Here is a 23,451-nt window from a genome sequence, read left to right on the forward strand (position 1 = left end):
AAGCCCTTGGTGAAGACTGAAAAGTTGGGTTATCATCTCTACTCTGCTACTAAAGACTTACATGACCTGGTGCAAACTCCTTCCATCATCTCTCTGATTTTCAACTTGGTCAATAAACAGTATTGTTGAACTGAAATATTGTAGCCATTATCCCTGGAGCTAAAGGCTGAACCAAATGAGTTCTACATTGGGTTCAGCTCCACTATTCTGTGCCTGTTTCCCCAAGGACTTTCTGCTTCTTGTGGCTGATTCTCTTACAAAGCACCAAAAAGATTGTGGTGAATGCTCCTTCTCCACTATCGCTACCAAGAAATCTTAAACTACATTAATCCTGGCCAAATACAAGCACGTTCACCTGATTGCCACAGCCAACAACAGTCAAAATAGGTAGCAAGTTTCTAAATTCAGATCTATGACCCTGGATCTAAAAGAAGCCAAGCAGACAGGTTTCTGTTTCTTTTATTCACATGGTGATTTCCGGCAGAGAGCAGACATGCATGTGCTCATCACGGGAAAAGGAAAAGACACAGGGGGGAGCCACATACTGGAGGGATCTTTGGGAGGCCAACGGTCACCTTCCCCCAAGGTTGAGGAACAAGAGAGATCAAATGACATCTGCTCCCAAAATCCAGTGTGCTTTCTGCCCCATCTGTCTTTCTGGTGAATGCTCATCATATCTGTGAGCTGTATATAAGAGCCAGCATCTAATCTAGAAAACATCGAGGTTGCAGTGTCTCACACAGGGCCGTCAGCTCCCTGTCAAGGGGGATCTCCCAAAGAGGGGAGAGGCTTATCAGCATCTATGGTGTTAGTAGAAGGCAGTCCCCAACAACATGGGGGTTTGCAAACCAGGCACATGTACGAAAACATTAACACGACTGCCTGACAAGGTGCCTGAAATTGCACTCTTAAAGACTCATAAAAGCTCTTCCCTTCGGATCACAGATAATTTACTTCAGGAATTTCTGAGAAAGTGCATTACCTGAGTCATTTGTCATTTACAGCTTAAGGGAGAGTTCTAGAAGCAAGATGTCACAGGACTTGGAACTCAGACGGATGGAGAGGGAATGATGAGAGGCAGGCCAAAAGCAAAAAGGAAGGGTCCCGAACAGCAGAAAAGGTGGAAAGCAGCTAAGTCCGACGTTGTCCATGTCCCAGTTGTGCCACAGTCAACAATACGACTTCTCTTGGGTAAGCAGGACCTCACCTCCACTCTCACTTCCTAGCACTTCTCCGAACTTTCCCTGTTGACTTCATGGGGCAATAGACAATTTTATAGTGCGCCCCCCAGTGGTTAGGGAGCATGTAACCGACTACTTCATCTCTTTTCAATAGTTCGCAGACTGGAACACTCTGATCATCTTTTATTTGGAGTGGGACGGGAACCCGCCGTGATGGGGCTGGGAGCCTCCAAACTACTGGCCTTTCCTTACACTAGCGCAGCGGTTCTCAAAATGCAGTCCCTCGACCAGTAGCAACAGCATCATCACCCAGGAACTTAGAAATGTAAATGCTCAGGTGCTACCCCAGACGCGCTGAATCACGCATCCTGTTTGTAAAACCCAGCTTAAAGTCTGAAACTAATGCCCTAGCTTCAGCTCAAGGGATAATGGCTAGGATATTTCAGGATCAGGGCGAGCCCTCCAGAGCACTGAAGATGCGGTTACCCATCTAGGCCACACGGTGGCACAACAATCCTGATAGCCTGACATTTTCGCCCTAAAGATGGCTGTTGTATTTGCATTGCTGAAGGAAAAGGCCTCTGCCCACAAATTGGTAGGCTCCTGAAAGTTCAGGAGAATTAGAAAGCCAGGGTAAAAGTATTTGTAAACAATAACTTTAAGCCAGGGTAAAAGTATTTGTAAACAATAACTTTAAACCAATTCCAAAGACAGCACAGGAAAGTGAGGTTGATTCAAATAATTCATCTAGAAAGAGAAATGCTGGCTTCCACCAAGCAGAAGTTTAAAAATAACTTTCTTTTTCCAGTGAAAAGGCAGTTTATTGAAGGGAATAGTTGGTACACAACAAAACACATAGGCAGCCCCAACCTCCAGGAACTGAGTCCAGTGGAATGTTGTAATGACTTTCACTTCCAGAAAGTCTGATTTTCCAGATGGGGAACTGAGCAAAAGATGGTGTTTCCACCCACTTATTATCACTTCTGACACCTCTTCAACCAGGAAACACGAAGGGCTGAGAGGAAGTTGGGCCATTAACAGCCACCACCACCACCACTCTTATGTGTGTGTGACTTCCCCCCTGAGTTCTGTGGAAGACAAAAAGTGTTGTTTGGTTTTCACATTTCTACTCACCCAGACTACCACCACCTCCTGTCTTGATGAAAAAAATGGGCAGGAAATTCCACCAGAAAGGCAGAGTGCAAATCTAATGAAAATCCCATCCCCTGTACCCCCAAGTTCAGAATGTCCTGGCATCTTAATTGAAAGCTGAAGATTTGGGTGGAGGCAAGAGAGAGCAAGTTGATGGGCTGATGCAAATGAGGGCGCCTGAACTGCACAGCTCAGAAGGTCACTTCAGGGGTGGAAATATAGGGGGGACCATCTCAAAAGGGGGCCACCTTCTCCTCCCTCTTTAACGTCATCCATGAGGTAGACCAGAGGCTCCAATGAGCCACTAAGGAGTGGGGGTGAAAACCCTAGAAAATAGGATGAGGTAAGTTAAATGAGAAAACTCTACAAAGGGTTTCTCCCCCCATCCCATACCATCTGCCATCCTTGTGCTCCATAACTTCTGCTCCCAGATAATTCCTTGGGGACCCAAGCACCCAGGAATTAGCTGTCTGATGTTCTCTGGGAGTTCCCATACTTCTGGGAAGCGTGGGAGAGACTCTGAGGAGGCAAGAAGAGCAGAGGCCCAATTCCCAGAAACCCCACTTAGTCACCGTGCAACCCCAGGTATTTGCCTGAGAGCAAGTAGATCCCTGGCAATGGTGACTACGGAAAACCAACTTGAGCTGGCCTATCCACCCCCATTCTGGTGTGGCCCCAAATCTTCCCTTGATGATTCCCACTGAGGAGGGGTGGAGCCCGGGAGCGGTGAAGCCGGGGCCTAAGCTCCCTGAAGTGGCTGGCCTCTGCTTAGTCCCAGCTAAGCGCCTCAAGCGTCGGTCCCGGGTCTGGCCAGGCCTCAAAGTGTCACGCCCGGCCGCCTGTCCGTCCCGTGCAGCTTCCGGTGCGCGATGAGGTTGGTCTTCTGACTGAAGCTCTTGCCGCAGTCACGCATAGGGACGCTCGCCCGTGTGCGCCCTCTGCTAGATGATGCGGTGCGAGCTCTGGCTGAAGCTCTTCCCGCAACCCCGGGCATGTGCAGGGCTTCTCGCCGGTGTGGACCTGCCTGTGCATGATGAGGTTGGTGCGGTGGCTGAAACACTTGGTACAATCCCCGCACTTGTAAGGCCCCTCCCCGCTGTGGGTGCGCCGGTGCTTGACCAGGTCCTGGCCAAGACGGAAACTCTTGCCGCAGTGACTGCACTGATAGGGCCACTCTCAGGTGGACGCGCTGGTGCGCGGCCAAGGTCCGAGCTGCGACTGAAGCGCCGGGTGCACTGGGGACACGGGAAGGTCCGCTCACCGGTGTGCGTGTGCTGGTGACGCCCCTAGTCCGAGCTGAAGCCAAAGCGCTTCCCGCACGGCGCGCACCAGCAAGGCCATTCGCCGTTGTGTCTCCGCAGCTGGCGCGTCAGGTCTGAGCTCCAGCTCAGGCGCTGGTTGCACTGTGGACATTGGAAAGGCTTCTCGCCGCAGTGCCTGCACTTGTAGCGGTTCACGTTGAAGCGGTGGCTGAAGCCCTTGCCACACTCCAGGCACTGATACGGTTTGGGGGGTCTGGAGGAGAAAGAAGTCGCCAGGGACAGTCAGTGGCAGTGCAGGGGATCAGTTCCTTGCCCTCCGAGAGAACCTTATCAGAAGGCTCCCCAGAGACGTCGTCCCCACTGGGCTAGGCTGGGGAAAGGAATCCCTAGAGATCGCCGGCCTCGCAGCCCTCCCTGGACAGGGTAGGGGTTTCAGGCATGTCACCTGTGGGGGAAAGTAGAGGCCAGAGTTAGAGATGGGTGGAAGTGTGCTCGAGTGCAAATTAGGAGATTTGTGCCCTAGTATTGAGGCTAATATTGACCCATTGAGCGAATCACTCAGTATCTCTAAGCCTTCTTCCTCATCTGTAAAATGGGGGAAACTGGCCACACTTAACAGGTCTCTTAGGGTGATTAAGTAGTTGCTCAATAAATATTTGCTGGATGGAGCAGTTGAAAAAATAAAAAGATAAAGTGATACACACATTCATGGTGTCCACAATGCTTCAAACTCCATGATCTGGCTTCTCAGCAGAAACTCAGACAATTCAAAAACAAAATCAATATACAGTTATCTCTACTTGGTTTTAGTAGGTTTAATTTCCTGATTCTGTCTGGCTCATAGTCATTTGGGGGGGTGGAGGAGGACTTCCAGTATGGCTGAGTGAGGCACACATTTAGCAAATACTCTTACCAACAATAGAACTTGACAAATTTGTCAAAAACAGCCATGCAAGGACTCTGGAAATTGACCAAAGGCCTCCAATAAATTGAGAAGCATTTATTCAAGAATATTTCCTAAACCTCAGCAAAAACAGTGAGAAGCTGTGGCATTTTAACCTGGATCTCTCCCCATCACCCACCCAGATCTCTGGCCCCAAAGTTCTCCCAGGGAAGGGCAGGCCATGAAGATCAGCAAGAAAAGGGCTGACTTTATTTGCAGCAGAACAGAGAAAATACTACGTGCAGGGAGCTGTCAAAATAACAACAATCTCAGTAGCAAACAATCAGGGAAAGCCAACATCTTATCTACCCCAAGATCTACATACTGACTGAGGAAAGCAACCAACCTACAGACCAGCCAGCAATTTAACAGGCAGATCTGGAGAACAAGACATCCAAAGTGGTCCTTGATAAGATCCTACATTTCTTTCATGATCTGAAGGCTGTGCACATGTACAAGGCTACACATACTAGCAAACTACTCACCTCAGACTGAATGTGAGACCTTACAAACACAGAAAGTAAAAGACAAAAAAACTTACAAACTGCCTGAAATTTGAATGCATTCTCCAAGCCACACAGATCCATCAATAAAGGATACATCAATAAAAGATGGAAGACTTAATGGCTCAAGCACAACATCTACCCAAGCTTTGGCTAACCAATAAACTATGCTGACCTCTAAGAGGCAAGCATTAAAAATGAAACAAGAATTAGGAAACACTGTGGCCAACACAGAAGGAAAAGAAACCCCACAGAACTAGTCCAGGAAAGTTACCAAGCAAATAAAAAGACAGCAACAACCACCACCCTTGGAATTGGGATTCAGATTTGCTACATTATCTAAAATATCCAGTAATCAACAAAAAATTGTAAGACATGCAGAGAAATAGGAAAGTGTTACCAGTATACAAGAAAATAACAATCAACATAACTGTCTCTGAGGTAGCCCACATGTTAGATTTAACAAAGACACCAAAGCAGCTATTATAAATATGTTCAGAAAACTAAAGGAAGAATTAAAGAGTTTTTTAACTGGGATAACAATGTCTGATCACATACAGAATATCAATAAACAGATAAAAATCACGAAAAAAGAACTAAATGAAAATTCTGGAAATGAAAAGTACAATAACAGAAAGAAAAAAAAAAAGTAGATTTGAGCTGGCATAACAAATAATAAGCAAACCTGAAGATAGATCAATAGAAACTATCCATTTTCAAGAACAGTAAGAAAAATAAAAACAAAAGAAAAGTTACTCATCAAATACAAAGGATCGTCATAAAATTAACAACCAATTTTTCATCAGAAATCATGGAGACCAGAAGGCAGGAAGGTAACATATTTAAAGTGCTGAAAGAAAAAAAACGTCAACCAAGTAGTCTACATCTGGCAAAATTATCCTTCCAAAATGCTAGAGAGGGTCTGGCCCAGTGGCGTAGTGGTTAAGTTCATGAGCTCCGCTTTGGTGGCCTGGGGTTCATAGGTTCAGACCCCTGGCATGGACCTACACACTGCTCATGAAGCCATGCTGTGGCAGGCATCCTGTGTATAAAGTAGAGGAAGATGGGTACGGATGTTAGCCCAGGGCCAATCTTCCTCAGCAAAAAGAGGAGGATTGGCAACAGATGTTAGCTCAGGGCTAATCTTTGTCACACACACACACAAAAAATGATGGAGAAATTAAGACATTCTAAAATAAACAAAAACTAAAGGAGTTTGTAGCTAGAAGACCTGCTCTATAAGAAATGCTATAGGGAGTTCTTTAGACTGAAATGAAAGAACAGCAGATGGTAACTAGAAGCTATATGAAAAAATAAAGATCTCTGGTAAAAGTAACTACATAGGTAAATATAAAAGCTAGTACTATTATATTTTTTTGTTTCTAACTCCTCTTTTTGTATCCTATATGATTTAAAAGAAAAAGCCTAAAACAATCATTATGAGTCTATACATATAATGTATATTTAATTTATGACAATAACAACATAAAAGGTGGGGGGATAGAGGTGGATAGGAGCAGAGTCAATGCATGCCACTGAAGCTAAATTGTTGTCAGTTCAAATTGGATTGCTTTAAGTTTACTATGTTAATTGTAATCCCTATGGTAACCACTAAGAAAATAATTAAATACCCATGGGTCAAAGAGGAAATCACAAGAGAAATAGAGAATATTTTGAAGTGAATGAAAATGAATACATGGCATATCAAAATTTATGGCTGCAGCTAAAGAGTGCTTGGGTGTAAAATTATAGCTGTGGATGCCTATATTAGAAAAAAATTCCTATTTAATAACATAAGTTCCCACCTTATGAATCTAGAAAAAGAAGCGCACATTAAACCCAAGGCAAGATAAAGGACAGAAATAATGAAGATTGGATGAGAAATCAATAAAATACAAAAACAATAAAGAAAATTAATTAACATAAAAGTTTGTTCTTTGAAAAAGTCAACAAAATTTATAAACCTTTAGCTAAACTAACCAAGGAAAATCTGATAAGATACAAATTACCAAAATGAGGTATGAAAAAGGTAACATTACCAACCCTACAGAAATTAAAAGGATAATTAGGGACTATTATGAACAACTTTGTGCCAACAAATTAGAAAAATGAACCAATTAAATGGACAAATTTCTAAAAAGACGCAAATTACAAAAACTGACTCAAGAAGAAATAGAAAATCTGACTAGAACTGTAACAAATAAAGAAGATGAATTCATAATTTTAAATTTTCCCCAAAAGAAAAGCTGAGGCCCAGATGACTTCACTGGTCTATTGTATCAAATATGTAAAGAAAAAAATCCTTCACAAATTCTTCCACAGGAGAGTAGGAAGAAACACGGCCAAACTTTTCTATGAGGCCAGTATTATCCTGATACCCCAAAGCCAAAAAACATCACAAAGAAAGCCAACTAAATCCCAATATCCCTCATGAATACTCATACAAAGATCTTCAACAAAATATTTGCAAACCAAATCCAATAACATAGAGAAAAGATTATACACCGTGGCGGAGTGGGATTTATCCCAGGAGTGGAAATTTGGTTTAACATCCAACCATCAATATTGTAATATACCATATTAATACAATAAGGAACAAAAACTACAAGATCACCTCAACAGAGGTGGAAAAAGCATTTGTCAAAATCCTGTATCCATTCATGTCTTAAAACTCTTAACAAAGTAGAAATAGAAGAGAACAACCTCAACCTGATAAAGGAAATATAAAAAAACTATAACCAACACCATATTTCATGGTGAAAATCAGAATGTTTTCCCCTTAAGATCAGGTGTGGATGGTGAGGCTCTTCACTCTCACCACTGTCATTCAGCATGGAGGATCTAGCAGTATTATCAGGGAAGAAGAAATAAAAATTAGCCTGTCAAAAAACTGACTTTTTTCACAAATGACATAATTCTGTAAGTAGAAAATCTTACAAAATGCACAAAAATAAATACAAACTAATAAATGAGTTCAGCAAGGTCACAGAATAGAAGATAAACATACAAAAACGAATGGTATTCCTACAAATGGACAATGACCAACCTGAAATAAAAGTAAGACAGTTCTATTCACAATAACGTCAAAAAGAGTAAGAAGAGCAAAAGCTGCACACTGAAAACTAGAAAACGTTGCTGAGAGAAATTGAAGATCTGTTTATCTGACTTATTAAAGATAAATGGAGAGACACTCCATGTCTGTGGATTGAACGATTCATTATGAAGATGGCAAGTCTCCTCAAATTAATCTGTAGATTAAATGTAACCCTTATCAAAATCCCAGCAGGCTTTTTGGCAGAAATTGACAAGCTAATCTTAAAACTTATATGGAAATGCAAAGAATCCAGAATAGTCAAACAATTCTGAAAAAGAACAAAGTTGAAGAGCTTCCACTTCCCAATTTCAAAATTCACTATAAAGCTACAGTAATCAAGACAGACTGGCAGTAGCTTAAGGATACACATATAGATCAATGGAACAGAAATGAGAGTCTAGAAATAAATCCTTGTATTTACGGTCAACTTGTCACTGACTAGGTGCCCAAAGGAACTCAAGGGTGGGTTTGGAAGCACTTAACTGTTTTTCCAAATTGTTTTTTTCCCTTTTGTTATGTTAAGGACATGCAACCACCAACCACCCTGAACCAGACCAAGCCTCACCACAAGAGCTATGCCCATGACCTTTGCCTTATTTTTAATGCTAAGACCTCTCCAGGAGGAGCTTGGGCCTTATTACCATAACCTGCAGTGTACTGGAAGCATGTTTTCCAACTGAGCCTGCACAAGAGAATACCCACCGCTCCCTTTTGAATATTCATTCCCAATCTGAAATAAAAGTTCCTTGCCTCCCTTTGTTCCACGACACCATGACTTTGGAAATGATTCCTCATGGCCTCCTATTTGCTACAAATACACTTTACTTTGTAAGACAATTTCCACTGGTGTGGAGTCATATTTAACTCACCAGGAGGCGAACCCACTGGGTTTGGTAACAAACTGATTTTTGGCAAAAGTACCAAGATAATTCAATGAGAAAAGAACAGTCCTTTCAACAAATGATATTAGGAAAATTGAATATCCACATGCAAAGAGATGAATTTAGACCCTTACCTCACATCACATATAAAAATTAACTTAAAATGGATATCAGACCTAAATATAAAAGCTAAAACTAAAACTTTTAGAAGAAAATATAGGAGAAAATCTTCATGACCTTAGTTTAGGTAACAGTTTCTTGGATATGACACCAAAAGGATGAAACGGAAAAAAAAATAGAAAAAGAATTTGATAAATTCGATCTTCATCGAAATTAAAACCTTTTGCACTTCAAACGACACCATTAAGAAAATGAAAAGACAAGCCAAAGACTGGGCAAAAAATGCTTGCAAATCATGTATTTGATAAGGGATTTGTACCTAGAATATATAAAGAACTCTTACAATTCAATAATATGAATACCAATAACCCAATTTTAGAATGGGCAAAAGATTTGAATAGACACTTGACCAAAGAAGATATGCAAATGGCTAATAAGCACATGGAAAATGCTCAGCATCATTAGTCATTAGGAAAATGAAAACTGAAACCACTTCATACCACTTAACAAGTGTTGGTAAGAATGTGGAGAAACTAGAACCCGCATACATTGCTGGTGAAAATGTAAAATGATACAGCCACTATGAAAACAGTTTGGCAGTCTTTTAAAAGGTACTATTCCATTTTTATGAAATGTCCACAAAAGGCAAATCTATAGAAACAGAAAGTAAAATAGTAGTTGCCTGGGGCTGGGAGTGGGAATGAAGAGTGGTCACAAGGGATCTTTCGGGGGTGATGGAACTGTTCTAAAATTGGATTGTGGTGATGATTTACAACTCTTTCAATTTACCAGAATTCATTGAATTGTACATTTAAAATGGGTGAATTTTATGGTATGTAAGTTATACCTCAACAGAACTCTTGTTTAACAAAGAAATATTTCTAAGGTCCATTTTAGCTCCAACATTTCTACAACTTTAAGAAGTAGAATTGTTACCACCCACAAAGGGGTTCGTCTGCCCACCGCAAGACATGCTGATAGTCAAGAAGCAAGGTGGTAGGAAAGAAAGGACTTTTTATTACAGCTTGCTAGCAAGGGGGAAGATGGCTGACTCATGTTCGAAAAAACCATCTTACAGAACAAAGATTACAGGCCAGTTATATAGGAGGCTGCTCTCCAGGTGCAGGAGACATCTACTCTCTGGGTGGGGCATCCATCTGACCTCCAGATGGCGGCAGACATCTGACCTTAGTTCCTGATAGTCTTTGGTTTTACTGGATATGCATCAGAGACCAGAGCAACGCCCTCTACTCTGATCTTTCAGTTGTCCTTGGTAGTGGCTATCAGCATAGACTCTCTGCCCAGGGGTCATCACATTCCTAAGGAACTCAAGAGAACAAAGTTATCGACTTACTGCAGCTGGGAGGGGCCATAAAATCCCCAGAGCATGTCTGGTCTAGTTAACCAGAGGCCATTCAAAGTTACAATATGGTTTCTTTTCTACAATATGGCTTCCCTTATGTCAACCTTGTGTTGAGCCGGTACCAGAATAAGTTTACATTTCCAGGACACAGGGCACTGGCTTTGGATGGGTGGAGCGGCCTAGAGTGGGGTGGTGAGGAGATGCCAGATAAAGATTCAGACCACCACATAAAATCCAGGGATTGATGGATCCACACACAAACCATTGAAAGTTGATGCACTTCTCCAAATCGCCATGGTCAGAAGCAGTAATGAAGAGATCCCAAACCAGAAGCTGATGTACAATGTTTACTATCTGGCTCTGGAATTTGTTTTTCCTCTTACAGGAGTACCAGTGTAGCTGATATTTGGGGACCAATACCTTTAAAAAGCAGCAAATCCTCACCAAATGACGCCCTAACAGAGCAGCTACTAGGAAATGGTCTCATTTCCACAGGTGGCCCATCTTCATCAACACTGCCTCACACATTTCCTACACACAAGGAGATAGTTTCATCTTTTAATTTACAAGGTCTTTCCTTCTAGGTCTAAGGTCCTACTGGACCACAGGATACACAAAAATGATTCTGAAGTCAACAGATGATAGAATCATAAAAAGTAGGGGACAAATCCAATTTGAACTTGGAAGAAATATTTTTCCATGGCATATTCTTCCCTAAGAGTTAACACCACAGTCAGCTTTAGCTTATGTTTAGTGAGGGGAGAGGCAATATATCTTAGAAGATGAGAGCACAAGTTCTGGAGTCAGACCATTCATATCCCAGCTCCACCACTGACTGGCTCTGACTAGCTCATCTCTATGATGATAATAGTAATATCTAACTCGTAAATAGTTGGAAATCTAAAATGAGTTAATATGCTTAAAGTTCTTTAAACAATTCCTAGCCGATAGTAAATATTACACAAATGTTTGCTATTATTTTGACTCTAAAACATGTTGAGATAAGATATGCTAAAAAAAAAAAACCTCAGGCTGATGTGGTGAGTTTTTATTTATTTATTTATTTATTTATTATTTTTTGTGAGGAAGATCAGCCCTGAGCTAACATCCATGCTAATCCTCCTCTTTTTGCTGAGGAAGACCGGCTCTGAGCTAACATCTATTGCCAATCCTCCTCCTTTTTTTTCCCCCCAAAGCCCCAGCAGATAGTTGTATGTCATAGTTGCACATCCTTCTAGTTGCTGTATGTGGGACGCGGCCTCAGCACGGCCGGAGAAGCGGTGCGTAGGTGCACACCCGGGATCCGAACCCAGGCCACCAGTAGCGGAGCGCGTGCACTTAACCCCTAAGCCATGGGGCCGGCCCTGATGTGGTGAGTTTGTTTCAAACATAGTAATAAACCATGTTCCAAAGCCAAATAGAAACTACTTTTTTACTTTTGAACATTTTATCTTATCTATGTCTTAGGCTATCTTTGCAATAGATTAGCATGAAGACTGGGAAGGTGGCTCAATTTACTACATCTAATATGTACAATTTGGTTTTGAGTTCCTCTAAACCTATGCATGAGCTATGGGACTCCCAAACAAAAATGAGACAGAAACACACATATAACTATACAACTATAAACACATATATACACCAATAGACATGCATATACAGATGATCTCTATAAATAAGGATGAGATACTTGGAGTTCTCTCAGTAGCCTAGTGGGCAATGATAGGGCTAGGGGATGCCTGTAGAACAGTTTTTAGCTGTTTAAAAATAAGAAGTCATCAAATGCATGACCTCTCCCTTAGCATGAGGCATAAAAACATGCACAAAAAGATTCATGCATACACCGACACACTATATACAAGGATAATCTATATATTTACCACTCACTCAACATGATCTCAGATGTGTAGCAAATCAGTGAGCCTGCCACACTACTGCCAGTGACCAATGGGAGCCAAGAAGTGCTGAAGACACCAGAGTGTACCCGCTGCTGTCCCCAAGCCACATCACCTGCCAATGACACCACCAGACCTTTCTGGTTCCATATTTTCAGGATAGAAAGAACTTTGCCCCAAACTTCTCCCAACACTCAATCCAAGCTAACATATGTGGGCTTTAAAAATCTCCAAAGTGTCAAAAACATAGAGAGAGTGTGGAGTATCACCAGATGGGCCCAAGTTTAAATGAGCATGAAAATATTACTGGCCACCATTATCCAAAAAGATAAAAATACAAGAGCTGATCTTAGTAGACAGTTTGATTAAAAGAGCCTCAGAAGTTGACTGTGGGTTCACAGTACCTCCTATCACTGACATTCCCACTCTTAGAGACATTTTGGGCTACATAAAAAAGACGGACATTGTCTCTTGACTATATTAAACTAACTTTTTAAAAAGTCTGTGAGGAATACACAAAAACGTTGACAAGTTGTATTTGGGTAGTGGCATTATGGGTGTTTTAAAAATTTTTATGCTTTTTGTATTTGCCACTTTTATTCAATGAGCAGGCATCACATTTATAATTGGAAAAATACGTCTTATTTTTCAAAAATTGACAAGGTTACCTAGAAGGGCAAGGAGAAACCACTGCCTCTCCCTTATACCCCTGGAACAAATCTAAATCTACTTTACATTCCAAATGACATCTTTCTCAGGACATGCTGATAGAGCTCAGGAAGTGCACAGCTCCAGCACACAGTACATTCCATAAATGCTTGCTAAATGAACACAGCAAGAATTAGAACACAATGAGATCTGGATGTTAGGGCTGTGAGGTATCCACAGATGAGTCTCCTTTAAAGGACTCAGAGATAGCTGTAAGTTGCATACAAACCCAGCAGATGAGAAGCCATATGTGGCAGCATGGGGACCCATGCAGAATGACAATCTCAGAGTGAGAAGGTATACATGGAAAATACATTTGAGAGCAGGGACTGATGATGTGAAGAACAAGAGACAAAAGGATATGGTTGGCAAAGTAGAATTTCCCAAAAAATGAACAATTGGATGAGCAGATTGGTAAGAGGGTGTATGACAAAGGAAAAAAAAATAAAAAGTAAGTTTGCTTTGCCCCTCACCCAGTACCTTGCCCAAATACTGAAACCTTCCCTTCTGCTTTGTAACTATACTTTGGACCCAGCCCTCTCACCTGCAGGAAAGCCTGGAATAAGCCTTCTTGGGGCATCAAGAATCCATGGCTCCTCACCTTGCTCCTGCTGTGAGATTAGCTCAGGTTTAGGAAACAGGAATCCTAGTGGATCAATTAGAAGATCAAAAATTTCTTGCTAAACTATCCACAGCTATTCTGCCCTGTAGTCTCTGTACCACGCCACTCTAAAAAACAAAATTCAGATAGTCATTCTTCAACTTGAACTACCACCCCTCCACCAAGTTATGTCCACCTTTCATACGTCCAACATACATGTGGTCCATTTTACTCTCAAAATTCTAGAATGATGCTTGTGGCCCATATAACAAAGTATCATGGGTGATGAGGCTGGCTTCAAAGGTAGATTTGGGCCATGTAGTTCATTCAACTTGTCTAACAGCAATTTTTGTAACCACCTCCATCATCTCATGTTACCCTAACCTAGCCAGGCAGACTGGTCTATTTACCATCATCGAGTAAGTCCAGCTGCCTTTGAGTCTTTGGTCTCATGCTTCTTCCTGCCTGGAATACCTTCATTGCTTCTCCTCTCTCCATACCTAATTATTTCTAGTCATCTTACAGCAGCTCCCTCCCTCATGAAGCCATCCTCAACCACCCCACTTCACATAACATTTATTCTCTAGACCAGTGCTTCTCAAACTATCTGTGGGGAAGGACAAGGGGTTTGTTTTGTTTTGTTCTTTTGGTCAATGAGATGAGTCCACTGGTCCTAGGCTTGGATGCTGTGGCAATGTCAAACTGCTATAAAAGTTACTAAATGCTTTCTCTCAATTTATCTACTTATCCCATCACAAACTGATAACAAACAGTTCACAGACTGGTACTGGTTCACAGACAACACTTTGAGTAGCACTGCTCTAGAACATTCATTTGCCATTGAGCATACTCAGCCTTATGTGTACAACTGGTGGTTTTTCTGTATGGACCTCCTGTCTTACCAGCCAGAAGGTAACCTCCAGGTAGGCAGAGGCCATGTCTTATCTGTGAATGCCCCACCCCAAAATGTAATGTGTGTTGGCTAGCTGATGGCAGATCCATAGAGGATTCTGGGGGAAGTTTGGGATTTGAAGTAAAGAAAAATGTGATGGAAATCAACTAGATCCTTCTATTATAACCTTGTTATCAATATAAGAAAGATAATATTGGACTGGTAAACCAAGGATCTGATTAAAGTTGTTATAACTCTCAGCTTCCTTGATCCTCAAAGCCTCAACCTCCTCATAGCACCCACTAAAAGTTGTGCCTATAAAGGCAGTGAGATAACTACCTGAAGACTGACTGACCCAGAAGTCTCCATCTCCCCAACCAGGCTCATGTCTCCCATTCCCAGGCCTTTTTATTCTACACAGCCCATTAGTGTAGCTGGATTTCCCATCATATCCCACCAGACTATTTAGGAAACAAAAATGTGTATGTAATAAAAATGTAATGGAGAGAAAGGAGTGTTATATGCATTTGGGTGAGAGTAGAGGCTGAACGCTTCATGGCTAAGAAGGGAGTGAGGGAGACAAAGAAAAGAGAAGAAAGTGTGGAGGAAAAATGAGAAAAACAAGAAGGAAGAACATAATGGAGGACTAGAGGGAGGAAAGGAGATATAGGCAAAAAGAATAAAAGGGATTAGTATTGAAGAAAAGAGAAATATGAATGAAAGCCTTTCCTGTTTTGCAAAACAGCTGGTGACAACCCGTTTTTGCTAATGAATTTGTGGGCTCTGGTCTGAATGACAAAGGTTACTAAGTCTCCCAAAGACTTTTGTTATAATGGTCCTGACACGGCTTTCTAAATATCTTTAACAAATTAAGGACTATTGCTGCTTTAAAAGAGTCTAGATTTCTAGAAAGAGTTATACAGAGCTATTACTCATTGTTCTAAGTGCCCCCATATAAATATCTTCAGTTCCTAGAAAGTTTTTTGAGTATAATACTAACCAAAAAACTTGCTGTATTATCAGATCACTCCAACATCAATCAGTAGCCCCTGATTTGGGGTCACAGAAGCAGTGGGGATGTTCTCAATGAGTAGTGCTGAAAATCACATGCAGCTAATGAAAAAGAATTCTGAAAACGGGAAGTGAAAGGAAGTCTCACCCACAGAAGTCAGATGTCTGTAGTTCTCCCACATAACACCCCTGTAGAGGGCCCTCTGCGCAAAGTCCAGACACCCCCACTCTTCCTGGGAGAAACTCACGGCCACCTCCTCAAATGTCAGCAGCCTCTGGAATGGCATGAGAACCCAAGAATGAGACCCAAAAGAGACTGAAAGATAAGAAGAGACACTCAAACGTGGAAGGGGCAGCAAGATACAAAGACACAGAGAGGAGGACGGCATGAGAAGCAGATAAAGGCAGAGTGACCTAGAGAGAAAATGGGACCAAATGCAAAGAATATAAATTAAGTGCCCAGCATTGTTGAATAAACAGAACCATCGCATCACAGAGTTGTTAGGGCATTTGAGGAGAAAAGTGGGCTCATCTGGTCCAATCCCATGATTTTGGAAATGAGAACATAAAAGCATAGAGTGGCTTAAATGTGTCCAAAGCCACAGAGCCACCTAGCGGCAGAGTCAGAATTAGGACTTAGGTCTCCTTTGGGCCAGCCAAGTTCTCTGGCCATTGTGTTCTTGTCTCTACTTGCTGAATGAAAAATGAATGAATCCTCGCCCAGTTTCATCAAGAGACTTCAGTTGAAACTGTGGATTCAGAGAGAAATGAAGGGACCAGGCTTGTGAGATGGAGTAAAGGAATAGAGATGGCTGAGTACAGGCCCAAAGAGCAAAAAGGAAAAAGAAAACACACACACACGCACGCACACACACAGACACAGTCACCACAGAGATAGCAAAGAGGAAGAGGTGAAAAAAAAGATAGAAGGGGGAAGTAAAGAGGCCACCTTCTCACCTGAACCCCAGTTGCAAAGTGCATGGATGCCGTGGTTAGTCTGTGGAGGATGAAGATGGGGAAAGTTAAGCTAGGGGAGGCCATTAGAGAGACCTCCATGCTGAGCCCTCCACTCCCTTCTACCTCCCTAAACCTGACACCTAAGAACTATCTCCCTTACCCACATCTCTTCCCTACTGGCCTCCTGCTCTTGCCCTTGAGCAACCCCTGGCCTTCTTCAGCTCCCACCTGCCCTTTCCCTAATGCCTCCTCTTTCCAGCCTCTGTCTCCTGCCACTACCTTCCTTTACTTCCCCAGTCCCAGAGGACCCACTCTCTAAAGTGTGTCCCCAGCCCCTGGTGGTATCTGCTACCAGAGGTATCCTCCTTCCTTCCCTCTGCAGAACCGAAGTAGAAAGTGACTGGGGAGGGAGAGGTGCAGGCAGGTTGAAGCACTGAGTAGGGAAAGATTTAAAAAAAAAAAAACAGAGGAAAACTCACCGGCTCACAGGGAAAGCGTGTCTGTGCTCCCTGGGCCAGCCTTTTCCCGAGCTGGGGAGCAGATGGCCTGGCAGATCTCACTTCCCCAGCCTGCACCGGCCGGTTCCCGCCATCAGACTCTGCCGGTGGCAGCCCGGTCCCCCTGCCTCCTGTCTCCTCCCGAGCTCTCGGGGATTCACAGATCAGTGCCCCCAGGGTGCGACAGGAGAGCATAGCAAATGGGGATCTCGCATAGGGGCCAGGAAAGGAATGTAGGATGCAGGAGTGGATACTGAATAGAGACAGAGGCTCCAACTCAGTCCAGGAAGCCGGAGTGGGTGTGCGTCAGGTCGGCTGTCAACCTCTCTGCCTCTCTAGGATGTGTGCTCTCACTGGCCTTAACTCTTCCCAGTCAGGGTCGCCTAGGAAAAGGTAGGAAGATGGAAGAAGGGAGAGGACTCCTGTGCAAGGGGCTGCTGAGATACAGGGCCCCTGGGTCCTCCTAAGACATAGAGGGAAGGAGGAGGAGGGGCAGACCTGGCTTGCGGCTCCAGAGATTCCCAGGTTGGTGCGCTGGGTGCAGAGAAAAACAGGAAGTGGGAGTTAGGTGCCGACTTCCGCTTCAAAGATGCCACCCACTGCTCTATTCAACCTCCTTCCTTCTGGCTAACCGGTACCCTTCCTTCAAGTCTGCAAGTAATTATCAACGTCCCTCAGTGTGCCTCCTACTAAACATTCTTCGTGATCAGTAAACTCCCTTTGCCTTCCTTCTCCACTCAGCATCGCGTTTCTAACCTCCTAGCTCTCCCTCACCCTCCCCCAAACCCAGACCCACTCCTTCCCTCCCCTGTGGGCCTCCCTTCCTTGAGTCCCTCCTCACCACCCCCCACCATCCCACACCCTGCAGGAATGGGAAACATCAATCTGCCTCATCCGCCATGAACACCACCACCACTGCCCACCAACGGCCATGTGTAGACATTTCCTAGATATATTTACTCTCCCTGCAGCCAGGGTTGACAATGTCACCTGCCAGGGGGCTGGGAAATCAAGCCATACTCTTTTTAGAAACCACTGATGGGTAGCAGAATATGCCATCCCAAAATATACCTCTTTGGCATATGGAATTATAGAGGACTCCTAAAAGAGAAAGACAAAATGGACTCTGTGTGGCTAACCCAGACCTAAAAGAAAGCAGAGTCAAGCAGCCATGCCAGGAACGAGGTGCAGTCATGCAGTTTGTTCTCAGAAAAACCACAACTTGTACCTGAAATAGCGTTCCTTCCTGACAGATGGCCAGAAGACTGATAAGCTGATTTTAGAACGCTGGTATCTATAGGGGAACCAGCGAATCATAGGGCTTTCAAAACAATCCCTGTGGTCTATGGTTTTTGCCTTTATAAGCTCTGCCCTCCCACACCCTCCCCAGAGCATACCTTCGATTTGTCCTGGAGGCTGCAACTCCCTGGTTTGCAAACCGTATGAGCAATAAAACTTTTGTAACTAAATTCTTGTATTCCAGATATTTTTATTGACAGGCATAAGGATTATTTTGAGCTGATCGTTTTTGAGAAAGAGCAGACACAGAAGAAGCTCTGAACACTAAGTAGAAGTTACCCTTTTATAAGAGACATTTATAAGGGAAATCTCCATTTGTAATAGTGCCTCCCTCTCTGTACCAGATAGAGAAGGATGACTCTAAATCCCAAGAAACTCTTCTCAAGATACAGGGATCCAGACTTAAAATTGCATAACAACCTTACTCTTGTTACCGAACCAAGTGGACTCACCTCCTGGTGAGTTAAATAAGGCTCTACACCAGTGGAAGTTGTCTCACAAAGTAAAGTGTATTTGCAGCAAATAGGAGGCCATGAGGAATCATTTCCAAAGTCATGGTGTCCCCAAACAAATGGAAGCAGGAACTTTTATTTCAATTGGGGAATGAATATTCAAAAGGGAGAGGGGAGTATTCTCTTGCACAGGCTCAGTTGGAGAACATGCTTCCACATAATGAGGCCTAAGTTCCTCCTGGAGAGATCTTTGCATTAAAAATAAGGCAAAGGTCATGGGCGTAGCTCTTGTGGTGAGGCTTGGTCAGTTTCAGGATGGTTGGTTGTTACATCTCCTTAACAAACAAAAGGAAAAGAAACAACTTGGAAAAACAGTTAATTGTTTCCAAACCCACCTTTGAGTATCTGGAGGCACCTAGTCAGTGCCAAATCGCCCTTCTAGTTTTATCCTGCTCCTCATTCTTGAGGGGCACAGATTGAAGGTCCATCTTCTGCAACTGCTTCCTGCTGAGCATAGGCATTGCCATAGGGACCAGTAGAGGAGCAGCATTTCCAGAAAATCTCAAGTAGGTTTGTGGGTCACTGGAGGCATAGCCACAAGTTGTTCATAACAACCATCTGTAATTTTATAGCCTCAATGTGTTTAGGATCTGGGCATACTTGCCCTTCTCCCTCTAGATTCCCTCAGCTCTTTATAGTCTTGATACTGGGTTGCCCATTTCTCTGATGGACCTAGTCCTGCTGCCCAGGAACATGCAACCTCCTTGGAAGCATACTGTGCCTAAATGGTATAGGGTTGGTTAGGATCCAGGGCAGAGCCTGGGGTGGATAGCTGGTCATTACTTATCTGCATGGTGTCGTGGAAACAAGAGTTTCAAATTAGAGAGTGGTGTGCAGGAAAACTCGGAGTCATCAGTTGTCTGTCTCTCTTGATGCTCAGGTGTAGAAGCCCCTTTTTCATCTGTGTGTGGTGGATCCAAGGAGTGACTCCTTTGAATTTTAGAGACTAGGTGGTTAGTAACACCAAGCAAGGCCCTACCCAAATAGCATTTAGCTGATCTTGGCACGAACCGCTTTTCCAAGTTTTAAGATAGACCCAATCTCCCGGTTCATATGGGTGGAGTTTGACCTCCATAGACAAGGGAAGACAGAAGTTTCCATACTTATTGAATGCATCTACCACCTGCTTCAGATTGATTATGTGTTTGATTGCCATGGAAATCTCTGGGTCTGGGTTTGCGAGCAAATCTGAGTCTTTAGGGAACCTCCTCCCATAGGTCATTTCAAAGGGGCTAAGCTTCAGTTTGCCTTTTGGAGCTGTCCTTATCTGAGTGAGGGCTATTGGCAGTAGTTTTAGCCAATTTTCCTATGTCTCTTGGCACAATTTAGCCAGGGTTTTCTTTAAAGTTTTATTTGCCCACTCCGTTTTTCCAGATGATTGTGGTCTCCATGAGGCATATAACCTCCATTTAATTTTTAAAACTCTAACTACTTCAGAGGTTATTTTTGATATAAAATCTGGCCTATTGTCACTCTCAATTGATCTAGGCAACCCAAAATGGGGAATTATTTCTTTTAACAACAATTTTGTTTCTTCATTTGCCCTTTCCAACCTACAAGGGAAGGCTTCAATCCATCCAGTAAATGTATCCACAAACACCAAGATGTATTTGTAGCCTCCAGGGGCTGTGGACATAGCAGTAAAATTAACTTGCCAGAATTACCCCAGTAAAGTTCCCTGAATTTGAGTTGCTTTGGCCAGGAGAGGTACAGGAGGTCTGGTTTGTGCATTATTCTTTTGGCAATAAAGGCATTGTCCAGTTATTTTTTTTTAATAAGTTCTTTTATACCTGGGGTGCTTATGAACTTTGTCAGCCATAGGTATAAGGCCTCTTTTCCATGGTGGGTAGAATCATGAGCACTCTTAAGGAGCCCCCAAGCTGTTTGTTTGGGGACCCAAGTCTTCCCTCGTGGGTATATCATCCAGACCTTAGCTATTGAGGACCACTGACAACCCTGTGTCATGGCTTCCCTTACTTCATCACGGGAATACACTGGTGTAAACTCATAGAAGGGTAGAGTGGGAATTAATGGCAATTGGAGAAGCTCTCCTGATACAGTGGCCCTTTTTGCAGCTGCACCTACCAAGTTATTCTCTTTTATGGTCTCTGATTCCCCACTTTGAAGGCCTCTACAATGGACCCCAGCTTCTTCCTTGGGGTCCTGTACTGCTTCCAGCAGTTTAAAGATCTCTGGCCCATGTTTAATTTCTTTACTGCTGCTATTAAGGAGTCTTCTTTCTTTCCAAATGATTCCATGAGCATGAATTACAGAGAAAGCATATTTAGAGTCTGTGTATATTGTTATTGTTTTTTCTTTTTCCAATTCCAAAGCTCTGGTTAATGCAATTATTTCTGCCTTTTGGGCCGAGGTGCCTGGTGTCAGCCCCTTGGCCTCTGTGGTTGCATGCAGAGACATTACTGCATAACTTGCTCTTCTTTGTCCTTTATTCATGAAGCTGCTCCCATCTACAAATCATTCTTCCTCTGCATTAGGCAATGGTTCACTCTGGAGATCTCTGCAGCTAGAGTAAACCTGATCAATCACTTCTGGGCAAGCGTGGGTAATAGGCCCATTGGAATCAGGGATCAGGGTAGCTGGGTTTAAGGTATGACAGGGCATTAAGGAAATCTGAGAGGAATCTAGCAGCAGAGCTTGATATTGTAGTATTCTATTCTGGTATAGCCATAGATGTCCTTTAGTCTCTAGTAGGCTAGAGACTTAATGGGCTGTCCACACTGTCATAGGTTTGCCCATAGTCAGTTTTTCTGCTTTCTTGATTAAGAGGCAGGTGGCATCTACAGCTCTCAAGCATGGGGGCCATCCTTTCACCACGGTGTCTAGCTGTTTTGACAAATAGGATACCACTCTTTTTAGGGGTCCCAACATTTGGATTAGCACTCCCATAGCTATTCCCTGTCTTTCATAAACATATAGGTCAAATTCTTTGCTCAGGTCTGGTAAGGCCAGTGCAGGCACTTCCATGAGCAAGTTTTTAAGCTTATTGGAAGCTTAGTCACATAGCTTATCCCATTCAAAGGGGTCCATTTCTGGCCCTTGTAGTTTATCATAGAGAGGCTTAGCAATTAATCCAAAGTTAGGGATCCAAATGTGGCAAAAACCAGCCATCTCCAAGACTCCATGTAGCTGCCTATGAGTTTTTGGTGGAGAAAGTTGGCATATTACCATTTTCCTCTCCCAGGGAAGGCTGCATTGTCCCCTTGAAATGATGAACCCCGAATACTTTACAGTCTCTTTAGATATTTGTGCCTTCCTTTTAGACACTTTATATCCCTTACTGGCTAAAAAGTTCAACAGAATTATAGTGTTTCTATCAGAGATCTCCTTAGTAGGGTTGGCTATTAGGATGTTATCCACATACGGTAACACAGTATCCTCAGTTGGCTCTGGGCAACCAAATCCTCATCCCCCCTGAGGGGTCCCGGGTGACATTAACAGTGGGAGGAAAGCATGCTGAATTCTTGCTCGATACCGGAGCTACATCCTATTTTAATTTTAGTTCCCTTAAATCTTGGCCTAGGATTTCCCCAAAGATAGTGAGGGAGTTTTTGAACCATTGGGGTAAGACAGCCCAGCAATACTGTTGCTTCTGGTGGGAGTCTGGGTCCTCCAATTCAAAGGCAAATACCACCTGGGACTCAGGATCCAATGGGATGCAGAAAAAGCATCTTTTAAACCCAGTACTGTATAAAGCCTGCTGTCCCCAGGGAGGTTAACTAGCAGGGTGTATGGATTAGGCACTACAGGATGTATGTCTTGGACAGCCTCATTGACAGCCCTAAGGTCCTGAACAAATCTATATTCCCCTGTTCAAGGTTTTTTAATGGGTAAAATGGGAGTGTTCCATGGGGATCTACACGGCCTGATCAATCCCTGTTCTAAAAGCCTATTAATTACAGGAAGGATTCCTCTTATGGCTTCTGGCTTCAAGAGTTATTGTTTTACCCAGGGCCAGTGATCTATCTTCTTCAATTCCACCTTTACTGGTGTGGTACCTGCTGCTCACCCCACCTGTCCTGTGTCCATACTTTTGAGTTACATCAGCTTAAAACATTTAGGGGAATCTCTTCCTTTTCAGGTGCTGATGTATCCTGTAATAGGGCCATAAGCTCAACTCCCTGACTTTTGGCGACTTGGATCTCTATTTTGCCTTGTTCCCAGCTTATTGAGGCCCCTAACTTAGATAGTATAGCCCTCCCTAGAAGGGGAACAGGACATTCTGGTACATACAGAAAGGAATGCTTCAGCAATTTCGATCCCATTTTACAGGTCAAGGGCTCCAGAAACCTTTTGGTCTCTCCTTTTCCTGATACTCCTTTTATGTCACACTTACTTTTTGAAAGTTTTCCTTTTGGATATTCATCACTGAGAATGTAGCTCCAGTATCGAGCAAGAATTCAACATGCTCTCCTCCCACTGTTAGTGTCACCTGGGGCTCCCCAGGGCAGATGAAGATTTGGTTGCCCGGAGCCAACTGAGGAGCCCCACGGCCCCCATCACATCTCATCTGTAGTCAAGGGAAGTTGCCATGGCTCGGTCTTATTCAATCCCTTCCCTAT

The 23,451-nt window shown here is 43.2% G+C and overlaps 1 protein-coding gene across 6 annotated transcripts; it reads right to left on the bottom strand.

Annotated features, from left to right (window-relative positions):
- Window positions 1-1,903: 1,903 nt before the first annotated feature.
- On the bottom strand, window positions 1,904-17,949 carry LOC147915631 (zinc finger protein 789-like). Of its 6 annotated transcripts, none has more exons than XM_087438234.1 (5): window positions 17,559-17,949; window positions 16,564-16,603; window positions 15,755-15,881; window positions 13,647-13,748; window positions 1,904-4,040 (listed from the first exon to the last, which is right to left on the bottom strand). In XM_087438234.1, exons 2-5 carry the CDS (start codon window positions 16,585-16,587, stop codon window positions 3,982-3,984), a joined length of 312 nt encoding a protein of 103 aa, XP_087294360.1. In that variant the 5' UTR covers window positions 16,588-16,603; window positions 17,559-17,949; the 3' UTR covers window positions 1,904-3,981. The 6 variants fall into 6 exon arrangements, 5 of the variants coding, with proteins under 5 accessions (XP_087294360.1, XP_087294361.1, XP_087294359.1 ...); XM_087438235.1 differs by lacking the exon at window positions 17,559-17,949 and adding an exon at window positions 17,051-17,545; XM_087438233.1 differs by lacking the exon at window positions 17,559-17,949 and adding an exon at window positions 17,043-17,545.
- Between the last annotated feature and the right edge of the window lie 5,502 nt (window positions 17,950-23,451).

The sequence above is a fragment of the Ceratotherium simum genome, chromosome 13, assembly GCF_057802395.1.
Source record: "Ceratotherium simum simum isolate JZ-2026a chromosome 13, ASM5780239v1, whole genome shotgun sequence".
In the NCBI taxonomy this organism is placed as follows: domain Eukaryota; kingdom Metazoa; phylum Chordata; class Mammalia; order Perissodactyla; family Rhinocerotidae; genus Ceratotherium; species Ceratotherium simum.

Coding starts and splice junctions, on each gene's coding strand:
- LOC147915631 (XM_087438231.1), bottom strand. CDS start 17,255: ATGCTCTCCTGTCGCACCCTGGGGGCACTGATCTGTGAATCCCCGAGA. Junction 15,882..17,042: donor CACGCTTTCCCTGTGAGCCG/GTGAGTTTTCCT, acceptor ATGCCATTCCAG/AGGCTGCTGACATTTGAGGA. Junction 13,749..15,754: donor CAGACATCTGACTTCTGTGG/GTGAGACTTCCT, acceptor TTGATCCACTAG/GATTCCTGTTTCCTAAACCT.